This window comes from Vombatus ursinus, unplaced genomic scaffold (assembly GCF_900497805.2).
Source record: "Vombatus ursinus unplaced genomic scaffold, bare-nosed wombat genome assembly UNPS02014973.1, whole genome shotgun sequence".
Taxonomy (NCBI): domain Eukaryota; kingdom Metazoa; phylum Chordata; class Mammalia; order Diprotodontia; family Vombatidae; genus Vombatus; species Vombatus ursinus.
In genome coordinates this window covers 971765-987152 of record NW_020954751.1, presented here as the reverse complement: position 1 = coordinate 987152, position 15388 = coordinate 971765, and the positions used below count along the sequence as shown (strand labels likewise).

Sequence of the window (15388 nt, the reverse complement as noted above, 5' to 3'; positions counted from 1 at the left end):
ACCTAATACTGTTTTGGGCAGAATTAAGAGATGGATGGCTTCCTACGAATAGAAGAATACGGAGGTGATAGTTTTGTTAATCTCCGCTTTGGTCAGACCACATCTAGAGTATCATGTTCAGTTCTGGATGCCACATTTTAGGAAAGACATAGATAAGTGCTTAGCATAGCATGCCAGCACTGTGTTAAGCAGTTTACATATATATATCACTTCATGCTATTATCCCATTTTAAAGTTGAGAAAACTGGGGTAGAGAGAGGTTAAGTGACTTACCCAGGGTCACACATCTCTTAAGTGTCTAAAGCTAGATTTGAACTCAGGTCTTCCTGACTCTAGGTCCAGCATGCATGATCAATGAGGATGAAATGAAAGACTGAAAACCTTCAGCTTGGAGAAGGCTCAGGAGAGACGACTGTGGTCTTCAAGTGTTTGAAAGGCCATTACAGAAAGAGGGATTAGATTTTTTTGCTTGGCCTCCCAGACCAAAATGGCAGTTGTAGGAAGACAAATTTAGGCTTGCTATAAGGCAAATTTCCTAAAAATTAGAGTAAAGTTAAAGTGTGATGGAAAGTAAGCTTCTTGAGAGCAGGAAATGTTTTCTTCTCTTTGTATTTACAGCATTGAGCCCTGTGCCTGGCATACAACAGGCACTTAAGAAATGCTTGTTGAATTTAATTGAAATTTAACTTTAGATCTGGGAAGAACCTCTAAGTCATTGAGTACACCCCCCCCACCAACCCCTATTTTACAGAAAAGTAAACTGAGGCCCAGAGAAGTTGTAACTTGCCTAAGGGCATCAGGTAATAAGTAGAACTACAATTTCAACCAGATAGGCCCTCTGACTCTAAATGCAGAGCCGTTGCTGTAATGGATCAAATAAAATAATCTATAGAAAGGGCTTCGTAGCCCCCAAAGCACTACTATATTAGAAAGGTCTGTCATCATTCTCTCTAAAATCAGTCCATATTTATAAAGCACCTCCTAGGTGCTAGTCACTGTACCAAGGCTGGGGGTAGGAAGAAGGCCCTGGAGCGGTTCCTATTCTCAAGTTGCTCCAGGCTGCCCTCTTCTCCCCTTGGGCAGTCCTGGAAACCATGCAGGTTGAGGCTTCAGCGCGCTCTCAATTTGTGTCTCAATGTTAGATCAATAGGTTTTCTGGGCATTGACACAACTCCACCAGACGCAGCGTCATCATGCAGGTTCTGCCTTCTGTTGCTATACATTCACATGCATATACACATTATAAAACTGCACGCATCAGATACATGCGCATGTGTACGCACACATGCGTACACATGCCAAGGTGGATACAAGCACACACTTTGTATGTGTAGACACACGTATAATGCAGTGTATATGGGCACGCATTTATATGTATGTGTATACATGCATGCGTGCATGCACATACATACACTCATATGCACATACGTGTATACACATCACGATCGCAAATTAGATGTTATACAATATATAACATTATATGCAGCATACAAACTATATATTATGCGCATATATGTATGTATAACACATGTACATATATATACACATATATACACGCACATACATATAATTTGCAATCATGACTTGGCATTGCAGTCATGACATCACAAACTAGGCCTCTTCCATAAAAGCCGATGCAACCTCACTGAACGGCCCAGCATGCAATTTCCCGGAGCTGGTGCATTTTACACAGCCGTGGAGCCCAAGGGTTTTTTGTTTTTATTGTTGTTATTTTAAAAGAGGGTGTCAATCCCCACCCCCTCCCCCAACTCAGCTCGCACCGCTGTTTTACGTTGGAAAGGCGCCCCGGGGGTGGGGAAGCGGCGAACGAGTATCCTCCTGAATACGAACCCGCACCCTACACCCGGCCCAGCCACGAGAGGGAGGGAGGGGGCGCAGCACGCATACCCCGCACCTCCAACCGCCGGCGCAGCCGCTCCCTTCCTTTGCAGGGGGAGCCCGTGCGCGCCTCCCGGGCCAACGCTCCAAACCCCGCCCGCCTGAGCAGGCAGGCAGAGCTCGGCCCAGAGAGGCCCAGGCCCCTTCACCCCCGCTCGGCGGCGAGCCTCGGGAGCGCGCGCGTGCGCCTCTTGGAACGTCTAGCTGGCGGCGGAGCCGAGCCCGAGCCAGTGCCGGAGCCGGAGCCGAAGGGGCAGGAGCTAGGTTTGGGGAGCGGCTGCGGGAGCCGCGTGAATACGGGGGGGGGCGGGTTTCCAGCGCAGTGCCAGGGGAGTCCCCGGGGTTACAAAAGCCGCAGATCGCCGTAGACTTCTAGCTTGCGAACCGCTGCCGTTCTGCCCTTAGACAGCACCCGAAAAGACCTTTGGAGTTATTTACCCTTATTATTATTTTTAAAGCATTATTATTGGTAGTGTTTTCGAATGGAGTTGATCCCGAGTCAGGGGGTGACTGTCTGTGCAACAAGATGGGCTTTGCTGTTACCTTTGTGGGGAAGAATAGTCGCTTGATTTTCCATCTCTGGTCCTTTTTGAGGTTAGGAGCCCTTAGACGGTGCGTGTAGGGAATAAGCATTAGTAAAGAACTGGGTTTTCATTTTTTTAAAAAAAATAATTATTAGATCTCTGATTATTGACCCCTTTTCCCTCTCTTGCGGAAGGGGCTTCAGGTCACCAGGCGATTTCTCCTCCACTTCTTTATTTTATTTTTTTTTTGGAAATCACTTTAAAAGGCTTGAAAAAGCACCCCCAAGCCTCCCCAACCCAACGCTGCCGAGCTGAGCAGCAGCCGGAGGCGGCGTGGAATCGAAGCGCTTTCGCTGCCCGTCTGTGTGCCCGAGCTGGGAAAATGGAGGCTGTGATTGAGAAGGAATGCAGTGCTCTGGGAGGGCTCTTCCAGACCATTATCAGCGACATGAAGGTAAGAATTGGGGAGGGGAGCTGGTGGCCAAGCGCTCCCTCCCTGCCCTGCCCACCCCCTTCGGGAGCCCTTAGCCGGAGCTGGGGAAATTGCACCCGCGCTGTTTGACACATCCCTCCTTTCATCCTTGTACGGAAGGGTCCCCACCCCCCAATCCGTCCCAGTGCCTTCCTATCCCCACCTGCACGAGCCGGGGGCTGGGTTAGTTATAGCCCTTTCCTGGGGGAAGGCTCTGCTCGTTTAAGCTGTTCCTGCTGGGCGATGGTTGTAATTGAAAAGGATGGCCCCTAACAGCCTAAGAGGGTCCACCTTCTGAGTCTAGGGACTGTTCGAATGTGACTGCCCCCGTGCCATCATCGCCCCACCTCTGGGACAAGCGCTTGCTTTCCTCAGCTCCAAGTTTTGCTATTGTCTTTGCATTCTGGCACTTGTAAAGGACCTAGTGAGCGCGCGGACTCCTGAGGGGAGGGCAAGGCAGTCAGTCACCTGCAAACCAAACCTGTATCCCGGAGGATGCTGATGATGGAAGGAGGCGGAGGGCGGAGGGGAGGATAGCAGGGTAGTGACCGGTGACACTGCCCCGGTCATTACCTAGTGTGGCAGAGTTGTGGGAGGAATGGAGGGGAAAAAAAGCTGGCCGTTTTCTCTTTCTAGGAGGCGAGCAAATTAGCTGGGTAATTAATCTGTTCCAAAGCTGCCTCTGTGCATGTTTGTGTGCTTTGGGCATTCCTGCCCTCACTTTACCCTTGGGAGTCTTACAAAAGTTCCCAGTGCACCCTTTAATAGCCTTCTCCCCAGGGTCTTCTTCCCCCTACCACGCCCCCCCTCAAAAAAAAAAAAAAGGGAAAAGAGAAAGGCGTCTCCTTTCTAGTCTGAGTGCAAGCGTATCCAACCAGCCCAGCCCCATTTTTTTTTAAAGAAAAACTAATATTCTGATGTAACCACTTTAAAGGTTACCTTGTACATGAAAAGGATTGAAGGACAGTATTTTTTTTTTCCCCCATGGAAGGGATGGCAAACCTGACCTTTTTAGAGCCCGTGGAAGAAGTAGCTTGCCAGCCATCCCTGCTCAACTCCACCAGATGAAGCCAGCTGCAAAGGGGATGCTTAAAGGCGTAGTGGGTGGGGTGGGGTGGTGTGGTTATTATTATTATTGTTATTATTGTTATTTTAAATCTATGTTTAGGGATAGTTCTTTGGCTGTGGTCCGCTTTGTTTTGCCTCAGCAGCTCTGGGTGGGTCGTGTTCAATTAAAAGTAGGTCTCCTAAAGAGAGTGGGCAGGTTTGGAAAGCTCTGTGTGTGCGTGGGTGTGTTATGCGATGCCCCTCGTTTGCTGCTGTTGTACCTACTCTAGATCGGCTTTTGTCTAATGAACAGTAAAGGTTTGGCCAGAGCTCATTTCAGTTAAATGGACTTCGGGAAGGGTCCCCCCCCACCAAACCAGGCTTAAAACACTCACACAGACACACTCCCTCCCCAGCCTTAAAACACACGCCGCCCCAGAGGGGTGCTTTTTTTCCTTTCCCTATTTATGGTATCTTTAACCATCCTCCCTCCATCTTTTTCATTATGGAAGGGAAACCTCAAATCAAATTGTTGGGAATCTGACTTTGCAGAGGACTTTGTTTTCATAAAGCATGATCTGCAGTGAGACTCTGCTTGCTAGAAATTATTTTAGTTGCAGGATCATAGATAAGAAGAGCTGGGAGGGACTTCAGAAGCCATTTAGCCTAATCCCTTTATTTTTTTAGCTTAGGAAACCTCAGGCCTAGAAGTTAAGTGACATGTCCAAGGTCACACAAGTTGTAAGTGGCAGAGCTGAGATTCCAACTCAGCCTCTGAATTCCAAATCTACTTTACTGAGCTGGTCCTTGGAAGGAGAGGGATTATAATTCCTTCCAAAAGCCACCCCTACCATCACAACCTTCTTTTGCCCTTTATAGATGTTGAACTGTTGAGTACTTTTTTTTTTAAAGATTGAGGTTGATTCATGCTGCATTCTGAAATATGTGAATGTGTGTGTATACACACATATTTATACATACATACATACATATGTATTCAACTCAAGCCACCTCACCCTGTTGCCAAACCAAATGTTTATTTGAGTCAGAGGGATTTTCTAATTACTGGGAAAGGGTTTTGAGATCCAGTGGTAGAGGCTGTGTTTTTACTTTTTGAGGGGATAGATGGATGGGTGTTTCCAGTGTCTGTAGTTTTTAGAATCCTCCGCTTCCCTGCCCAAGCCAACCCACCACAATCTGGGAGTGTTCACATCTGGAGTTTTTCCCCTGTCTTTGTTCTTTTTAATCCAGAGTCAGGGCTTGGTTCCTCCCATTCAGCCGTTCCCATCCAAAATTTCTGAGAGGGTAATCCTGTTTGAGCATTAGGTGATCTGTGCCATCCCCCCTGTTTATTCTCCTGGAGCATCCTCCAAGTTGATCATTCCTGGGGGCTAATGTCCCATTCTTTGCTCCTGCAAGGTTCCAGTTGAACATAAAGAATCCTATATTTTGTTCCCTTTCAGCTGTAGATTTACGGTTTGTGGTTACTGGGCTGTTTCCCTTTTGAATTTAGTAGTTTGAAGGGTTGTATGCTTTTTTTCTCCTCTCAGTACAGCATTTAAAAATCGAGTTACAGTAAAAGTCTGAGTGCCTTGGACTCAGCAAAATTTCATATTCTCGTTTGGAGGGGACTAGGAAGGGGAAGAAAGAGAGAATGTCTTTGATTTCCAAATGTGTTTTTGTATGAGGTCTTTGTATACAAAACCACTATTTTCTTTGAGATTCCCTTCCCCACATTCCTACTTGGATTAAAGTCTAATAAATAGAGATTTAAAAGAAAATTTCCTAATTCTTAGCCCTATAGCATAAAATGTTGAAACTATACAGGATATGGACTTATTAATGTTGCATAAAGAATGGTAGAAAAAATTGATTTTTTGGATCTGTAGCTCAGCCTGTTTAATGACCTGCTTTGTTATTTTTTTCCCTTTTCCTTTCTTTTTCTTCCTAAATGCATTTATAACACCTCTGATCCCCCCTCTGTTTAGACTTTGAAGGACAAGCATTGCACCCTTGGAAAAGCAATAAAAATGGTTTCCAATCCACCTTCATTGGGCAAGTGTGGTAACCCCCACGATTGTAGTATAAACAGATACATTTTGTTTTTTTTTAAAAGAAAAAAAATTGAGTGCTTTCGGACCTGGGAAACAAAATCATTAAGCAGTAGTGACTTCCATAATGTCATCCTTCTTTCAAAAAATGTATGGCAATGTCATTAACAGCACAGGAAGGGAGTAAGTTTCCTCTTTGGAGAATTGAAGTGAATAATTCCTAGGCTACTACTCTCCATTCATTCAAGTCTGGATAAACTCAGGGATCAGATCAAGAGAGATTCTCCCCATATTTTTGTAATGAAAAAGTTAAGTCCTTACTGATGAGAAATATATACCTTATACTTTTTTTTTGTTTGTTTCATACCCCCTCCCCCATAGATGTAGTGGAGTGCCAGACATTCAGAACATGCTTAATAAATACTGGTTTGGCATGAATGAAATGGCAGTTTTGTTTTTTTGTGCTTTCTTACCTATTATGGTCAGTGACTGCTGTATAATGATGCAAAGATATGCAAATCAGTCTCCATTCTAGGGAAGAAGAGAGGAATAAGCATGTATTTAGTATTTTCTTTATGCCAAATACTTTTTACAAATATTATCTAATTTGATTTATGCCATGTAAATTATGCCTCTGGTTCTTAAAATGGTCTTTTATGGTTGAGCTCAAAGGAGAGGAGAGGAGAGATGTTCATGGAATGCAGAGCTCAAAGATGTCTTAGTGATCATCTAGGCCAACCTTCTCATTTGACAAAGAAGGAAACTGAGGCACAGTGAGATTAAATGCTTTGTCTAAGGTAACATGTAATAAATGGAAGAATTGATATTTCACAGAATTTGACAGTTTTAAGGGACCCCATTGGCCATTTAGTCCAACCTACACACAGAAAGAAGGAATCCCCAAAATGGAATTTTTTTTGAAAATTCTATCAGGCTATATTACAATGGTAGGTTACCACATTTGCCCCACAGTGGGTTGGAAATCATCTTTATTGCCCTTCTAGGGTGTAATACTTGTCTTTCAAAGTCTAAATAGAAGAACAGATCAGAGGTGTTATAAATACATTCTCTAGGAGGAAAAAGAAGGGAAAAGCAGGCTAATCATTAGACAGGAATCTCTACTCTGAGAACATCCAGGACAAGTCTCCAGGTCTTGTTTGAAGACCTCCAAGGCGAGGGAACTCAGCTCTCCTGGAGGCAGCCTCTCCCACTTTTGACAGCTCTGATTGCTGGATTTTGCCTGACATGAAGCCTAAATTGGACTCTGCACCTTTGACTAATTGCTCCTAGTTCTGCCCTTTGGGGCCAAACAAGAAAAGTCTAATCCCTCCTCCCCAGGTGACAGCCTTTGAGGACAGCTATCTCTCCCTCCTATCTTCTCTCTCTCCCAGGCTTCTCTTCTCTCTGGTAAACATCCCATTCTGATTTGACCAAGGTCTTCTGACTCCCAATACTGCATGCTTTATAGGGCACCCCAATGTTGTCTAGGTAGACAGGCTCTTCTTGACTGAGATAGGAGGGAAGGTGGATTATGACACTCTGTGTCACATATTAGCAAGGGAAACAGTAAAGAGGAATGGTGAGTGCCTTGGAAGTCTAGACATTTGTCATGAAGGCCCTTGGCTGACTTAGGATCCTGGATTTAGAAGTCGAAGAGACTTCGGAACACAAGGTGTTAGAACATAACAGTGTTAGAGTTGAAATGGAATTTAATCCAGTCCCTTTGTTTTACAGTCAGCTAAGAGATGCAGTGGATAGGACCCTGGACCCGGAATCGGGGAGACCTGGTTTAAAATCTGGCCTGGGACATTAATTAGCTGTATGACCTTGGACAAGTCACTTAAGCTCTGTTGACCTTCATTTCCTCATTTGTAAAATGGGGATAATAATAGCACCTGCCCTATAGGGTTGTTGTGAGGATAAAATGAGATAACACTTGTAAGGTGCTTTGCAAACCTTAAAGTGCTATGTGGATGCTAGTTGTTATTTTTATTATTATTACTAGCTGTATGACCCTGGAAAAGTTATTTAACCTCTGTCTGCCTTAGTTTCCTCATCTGCAAAATGAAGTTAATAATAACACCTGCTGCACAGGGTTGTTGTGAGAATATTATCATTATTATTGTTATTGAAGAAATTTAAGTGAGAGACTGCCTGAACATACCAAACACATTTTTTTTTTTAGTAAACAGGGACAGTAAAAAAATTGTCGATGTTCAGGCAGCTGTTACATAGAAGTGGGGATAATCTTTCAGTTGAACTCTAGGTTGCTAACCTGGTTGATGTTTTTCTTCTTTCAATTATTAATTTACCTTAAAAAAAGAAAGGTACAGGTCAGGGGTGGGGAAGATTTACCAAAATCCAAGGCTTTCATCATGTCAGAAGCTGGGCCATTCCTGTCGAAATGAGAACTTTGTACAAGGTTAGGATGTTGTGTCTGGTGGTTATATAAAGTGACTAAGGTGGGGTTTGACGTGTCTTTCCTAAAAGTCTCCCCAGCACTTCTGCATTTAGAAAACGTGTCAAGTTTCGAACAGAGAGTACCTGCATTAAGCAGAATAAACTTCCTTGTTCAGTTCCTTACCAGCGGCCCCACCTCCCCAACATCCACTTCCTAAAATTCTGACCAGAGTGGGAACTAGTAAAGGACCTTCTCCGAAACTCCTGGCAGCATCCTGTGACAATTTTCTCTCATCACAGGTTGGGATGGGGGAGAATTGTCTATATTTCCTGGAGATCCCTCAAGAACCTCTTTCCTAGTACTTCCTAAAAAGAATGTGAATGGAAGAGAATAAGCATTTATGTAGTGCCTACTGTGTGTCAGGCACTGTGCTAAGCACTTTACAAATATTATCTAATTTGAACTTCACAATAACCTTTTGAGATAGGTGCTGTTATTATTTCTATCTACAGTTGAGGAAACTGAGGCAAAGAGAGGTTACATGACTTGCCTAGTTCACACAGTGTGTGAAGCTGAATTTGCAGATCTTCCTGATTCTAGACCCAGCACTCTATCCACAAATACAGTGTGATTTTTTTTCTCTTCCAATTCTTAACAATAACAACACAAATCTTTTCTTGAATTTGTCACTCAAAAAAAAAAAAAAGCAAGCAGAGGACAGACAAAACCCATGAGATTTTGTGTAAGGTTGTCCAGCCCATATAAAATAGATCAGTCACTCTGAACGACAAACTCTTGTAAATTATTGATACCATACCCCATGTTGGCATTTCACATAGCAAATGGTGGGTGTTTGACCAGACTTTTACAGCTGCCTAAGGTTTGGTCAGTGGGGGAGGAAGGTAGTGAAGGCAAAAGGCCATAAAACTAATAGCAGGGAATAGAGGGAGGGGTTTATGGTTAAAGAGCATGTGTTTTGGTAGCTTTAAAGTGGTTTAGGATTTATGTTCGTACGATCGTGCCATCTTTGGTGTGGTAAAGCCTTGGAAGGAGCAGCTATCTATCAGCACGAGTTGGTCATAGTTTCAGAAACAGATTATTAACTATTGCTAAGCTGTCAGGCAGCTCCTGTGAAGTCTTTTTGAATTATGCCCATGTGACCAAATTTTCCTTCCTCTGATCAAATAGACCTTTCATTACTACTCTTAGGCATCTCCTCAAAAACTGAGCCCAAGTACCACTTTGTATAACAAGGTTTCTTAAACTGTTTTGCTTTTAAAATTTTAATTTTCTGGTGCCTTGGCAGTCTGATGGATGGACCCTTTCTCAATTTGAATAATGCTTTTAAATGCCAAAAATAAAATACATAGGATTACAAAGGAAACCAATTTTATTGAAACAGTTATATTAAATACATATATATAAATTATTTTATAATTTTGAATTAAATTATATAATAAAAAGAGACCCTCCCCAATAAATTAATGGATTTCAGGTTGAGAACCTCCGTTCTATTAGAAGCCATTTTCTTTATCCCTTCAACTGCCAATGTCCTTCCTCTCAAACTAACTTCTATTTATTTGTATTTTTTCACTGTATGTGTTTATATATATGTCCTGGTTATCTTCCCAGTTATAATATAAGCACCTTGAGGGTAGAGATTTTGTTTTTCATTTATTAGAGTCAGCTTGATGGTACAAGTGGATAGAATGCTGAGTCTGGAGGTAGGGAGACCTGAGTTAAATTATGCTTCAGACACTTTTGCTATGTGACCCTGGGCAAATCACTGAACCTCAGTTTGCCTTCTTTTCATCATCTGTAAAATGGGATGTTAATAATAGCACCTACCTAGCAGGATTGTTGTGAGGATCAATAAATGCTTGTTTTTTTGGGGGGGGAACGGTGCAGCCAAGTGGCACAGTGGTTAGATCACTGGCTCTCAAGTCAGGAGAACCTGAGTTCAAATCTAGCTGCAGACACTTACTAGCTATGTGACCCTGGCCAAGTCACTTGACCCTGCCCCCCCCCAAAAAGCTTGTTGGTTGATTATTCATCTCATTTGTATTATATCTTTATATTTAGTAATAATAACTCATTTGGGATTACTGTAGAACTAGAGTTTAGAGGCCACTGAATTGAACCCCTTAATTTTGGCATCAGAGATTTAGATCCTTAAGCAGCCTTTGAAGCCATGTAGTCAAATCTCCTGATTTCAACATTATAGATCTAGAACAAGAAAGTACCTAAAGGGCTATTGAGGCCATTCCCTTCAGTTGACAGATGAGGAATCTGGGCCCCAAGAGAGGTTATGTGTTATGTTCACAGTCATCAAGGTAGTATCAGAGGTGGGATTTGAACCCAGGTCCTTTGACTCCAGAACCACTGTTCTGTCTTTTGGATCCTGTTGCCTCTTCTGAAGTGATTTTAGGTTTACAAGCTGCTTTCCTCATAACAAACCTGTAAGCTAGCCAGCTTGCATGCTTTACCACCCCCAATTATTTACTGTGAGGGCAAAGATTGCATCCTGTTTTTCTTTGCATCTTACCCAACTCCTAAGTAAGGTACATTAATAACAGTAGTTGGAATTTATTCATTTATTCATTTTTATTCTATTAAATTATTTATTTATGAAATAAAACAAGCATTTCCATATCATAAAATAAAAATAGATGATTGCACATGAAACTGCAAATCTATTATGTACAACTTGCTATTCTTTTAAAATATATAATAAAGTTATCATGTAAATTTATTGATTTTTCTCTTTTTTTCTTCCCTCCCCTCCAGAGATGGCTACCATTAGACACAACTGTATGTATATATAATACATATATATAAATATATGTGTATATGTATATGTATATGGAAGATGATTGAAGAGTTAAGCAGTTTAACTCAGACTAACAGACTGTAATGCTGATAAGACCATATTAAATAACTAATTGTCTGCTAATGTAGAGACAACAGTGTAAATATATTGGTTGGGCATTAAGGAAGCCAGTTGTTTGATAAGGCAGATTGGGTTTGGAATTAGAAGACCTGAGTTTGCCGTACAAGACTTCCAATTCATCCCATGTGACCTTGGACAAATCACTGAACCTCTCCATGCCTCAGTTTCCTCATCTCTGAAATGAAAAGATTGACCTAGATGAAGTCCCTTCCAGTTCTAAATCTATGCTGTCAGTTGAGCTTGAGACCATCCAGGGTTTCAACTACACATGTAGCATAAAATTTTCATATAAGCACATAGTAATTTTCTGAGGAATATCTCTGCCTTTCTTAACTCTTTGCTAAAGAGGTGTTTTTGTTAAGAAAGCTTCCCAACATTCTCTCTTTCCCAACATTCTCTAGTATTAGGACCACATTGACAGACCAGAGAAAGTGTTGGAGAATCATTCCAGACAGTAGTGATAGGTGTTGTGAGCAAAGTCATGGATACTGGGTAGGATGAAAACAAAATAGAAAGACCAATTTGGCTGGGAGTCGTGGGGGAGAAGGTTACAAAAGGTCATTTGGATCAGGATAGGGGATGACAATACTGGGACCAGGAGTTTCGACTTGTTGGGTAGTAACACAGTGGATAGAGCGCTAGGCCTGGGGTCAGGTCTTCCTGAGTTCAAATCTGGCCTCAGACACTTCCTAACTGTGTGACCCTGGGCAAGTCACTTAACCCTGTTTGCCTCATTTTCCTCATCTGTCAAATGAACTGAAGAAGGAAATTGCAAACCACTCCAGCATCTTTGCCAAGAAAATCCTAAATGGGATCATGAAGAATCCAACATGAGTGAAAACAACAGAGAATTCTGTTTAGGAGTTAAGACTTTGGGAAGGTTATTCAGGCAGCAGTGTGCAGGATAAATTGAGGTAGGAAGGATAGTCAGGTAGGAAGTTTTAACCAAAGGCTGGGATAGAAGGGATGAAGACCCAGGCTCCAGTGGTTGCAGTGGGAATAGACAGCATGGGACAGATAGTTGATCGGTTTGATAGGATAGTATTGAATGTGTGGGGAGAGAAGAATAAAGGTTCAAGCCAGTAGTGCCAGTTACAGAATTCTTAAAGGGATAGGGGTATACTTTTGAAAAACTTTGTGTGGTTTTGTGGAGGAGAGGAGAGAAGGATCAGGTGATAGTGGACCATTGGAGGTGATTCCCAGATCTGTCACCTGGTGAAAACTCCTTCTATGCCAAGGTCTGTGAAGGTCTACAAGATTGCTTCTCCCTCTCGTGGTTCTTTTCCGTGTATCTCTGGAGCTGTAGAGAGGGCAGGCAGAGGCACCGTCAGAATATAGTTTTCTCTTTACTTTGGGGAAGATTTTTTTTTTTTTTTTGAGATAAGTAGTCCAAATATTCCTGGTGAATGCATCGGTACCCGTTGTGGCGCTAACAGTCTGCTTTTCTCTCTTTTCTAATTATGTGAATTAAGTAAGTTCACATGACTGCAAAGAGTACTGGTTGTCTTTCCTTGAACTCTGTGTATTTATGCGTCCAGACCTAGAATATTTTTTTAAAAAGAGCTTTCTGTATTTTTGATGTAGAACCTTTGTGGTTGAAGTTAAGTCAGAAGGTCCATTAGAGACCTGTGTTCTTAGATGACATTGCCAAAAAAAAATTTTTTTTCCTGCATTGAAACTCGGCATCTGCGTTCTTGGGTTAGATTTTCTAAGTGCTTTTCCACCCTTTTCTCTCCGTTTTCTCTTGGTGAGTAAAAAATCAGTTGAGTGCCTTTTGAATCATGCATTCTATCTCTGAATTTGGAAAGCACTTTGAACAAGTATTAGGTAGATTAGGATCACCTTTATCAAACAGCTGGGGATTGCTGAGTTGGAACAAGATTGCATTCTTTATCCAGGTCTTTTCTTTCTGCCCCATAGGAGGACTTTAGTAATCTGGATCTCTCTCTAGTCAGAGTGGGTGGGGTGTCTGGCTATGATAGACATTTATTCTTAGTTTACCACCTACCCTCCTCTTAGACCACACTCAATTCTTTGTGTTCTGGCTAGATTCTATGAGGATAATGCTGTTTAATTACTAACCTTGCTGCCAGTGTTATCATCGCTATAACAACAATATTGTAAAGACAACTTGGACAGACTTAGTAATTCTGATCAACACAGTGACCAAAAGACACGATTCCAGAGGACTCGTGATGTGACATACTTCTCACCTCCTGAAAGAGAGCTGATGGACTCAGAGTGCAGACTGTGACATTTTTTTTGGAGACACGATCAGTTAGGGGAATTTGTTTTGCTTGGTGATAGATGTTTGTAAAAAGGGGTTTTGTGTTTCTTGCTTTCACTGTGTTGGGGTTGGGGGAGGGGAGGTAGGGGAGAGAGAATGCAGATCTTAAAATAAAATTTAAAAAAAATTGTCATTGACACAATTAAAGCAGCCCCCACCCTGAATAAGGTAGCATTATTTTTAGAACTTGTAATGTAGAAGCAGGGAAATGCAAGAGTTATGTTTTCCCAGCTGAATAAATCCTCCCTGGGCTCAGTGCAACATTTACCTGTAGCCAGGGTTTATTTGCATTTACTTTTCTCTATTTGCAAACTCTGTTACTGCCTGTTAAAAAGAAATAGATGTGATGATGTAACAGGGCATTGATAAATGTGTTTTAATGCTTACCATGGAAGAAGTGGTTGTAGGGGCAAAGGCTCTATGCTACTGAATAACCACCATTTCTCTCTCTCTGTGTCTCTCTTTCTCTCTCTCAAAAAAAATTATTTTATTTTTAATTTATGGAATAAAACAAGTATTTCTATAACATAGTATAATAAAAAAGATGACTAACATGAAACTGCAAGTCTCCTATGTACAACTTGCTATTCCTTTTAAATGTATAATTATCTGTGTCTCCTCTTTGACATTCCTGGGGCCATTACTGTAGTTCTGGACTCTTACCTGACTTAGTCTATTAAAGATAGATGGGGTCTGTATGACCAGTTTCTTTCCTGATGCACATGTCTGATCATGCTTCTCCCTTCAGTGGCTTTTCGTTGCCAAGTCCATATTCATTAGTTTGACATTCAAGGCCTTCTGTGCTCTAGTACCAACATATGTCTTAACAATATTATCTACTATGGCTCCACTTCTTATACTGATCAATATATTCCAGCCAAACTTGGCTAATTTTTATTATTTAAGTATGCTTGGCATTTCCCTCTGTAGGTTGGATTATTATGTTATTCTCTGCCTAGAAGACCCCCCCAAAGTAGCTGGTTGAGATCTCATCAGCCAAAGTCTAGGTCAAATAGTATCTTCCTTTCTACCCTCATCTCTTCTCTAAACAAGGAAGGATATTTTTCTCTTTTGAGCTCCCACTTTGGATATCTCTTTGAGTACATTTTATTCTGCTGTGTATTATAGTCATTTGAATGCATACCTTACTTCCCCATGTCATAATTCTAGAGGTGGAAAGAACCTCAGAGGTCATCTGGTCCCATCTCTTTTATAGATAAGGAAACTGAGGTCTAAGGATGGCAAATACCTTGTCCCAGGTCACACAGGTAATAAGCATCGAGGTGGAATTTGAACCCAGGTATTAGGACCTCTTTCCACTGCACCACACTATCTCAGTTATGAGCTTCTTAGCAGTAGGATTCCAATATAAGTAGAAGTAAAGATAATAATTTTAAAAGTAATATAAAAATAAATCAAATTTAAATATCTCTGAAGTTTCTAAAGGATTTTCCTTAAAACAGTTCTGTGGGGTAGATGGTGAAAGAATTAGCTGTGTCCTCACTTTACCAAAAAATTTTCCTCCCTCCTCCTCATCTTATATCACTCAGGCATCTTCTCCCACTATCTCCTTCTCCATTCCAGTCTGACTTGAAGAGGGGGCCTGTCTCACCAAGGCCAACCCTTTTCCATTGCACTCTAGATTGCTCCTCCCATATTTTTGTTTTCCAGAAGATTGCACCGTCATCTCTTCTCTCTCCCCTTTCGTATCTCCCTATCTGCTGGCTCCTTCCCTGCTGCCTACACATACCTGCATT

The 15388-nt window shown here is 41.9% G+C and overlaps 1 protein-coding gene across 6 annotated transcripts in view; it reads left to right on the top strand.

The window, feature by feature from the left end:
* The first annotated feature begins 2114 nt into the window (after window positions 1-2114).
* Window positions 2115-15388, top strand: part of LOC114030687 (metastasis suppressor protein 1) — a 226735-nt gene continuing 213461 nt past the window's right edge. For all 6 annotated transcript variants that reach the window (XM_027845552.1, XM_027845550.1, XM_027845548.1 and 3 more), the window contains exons 1-2: window positions 2115-2163; window positions 2690-2877. In XM_027845552.1, coding sequence (XP_027701353.1) covers window positions 2806-2877 — 72 coding nt within the window. In that variant the 5' untranslated portion in view covers window positions 2115-2163; window positions 2690-2805. The remainder of the gene's footprint in view (window positions 2164-2689; window positions 2878-15388) is intronic.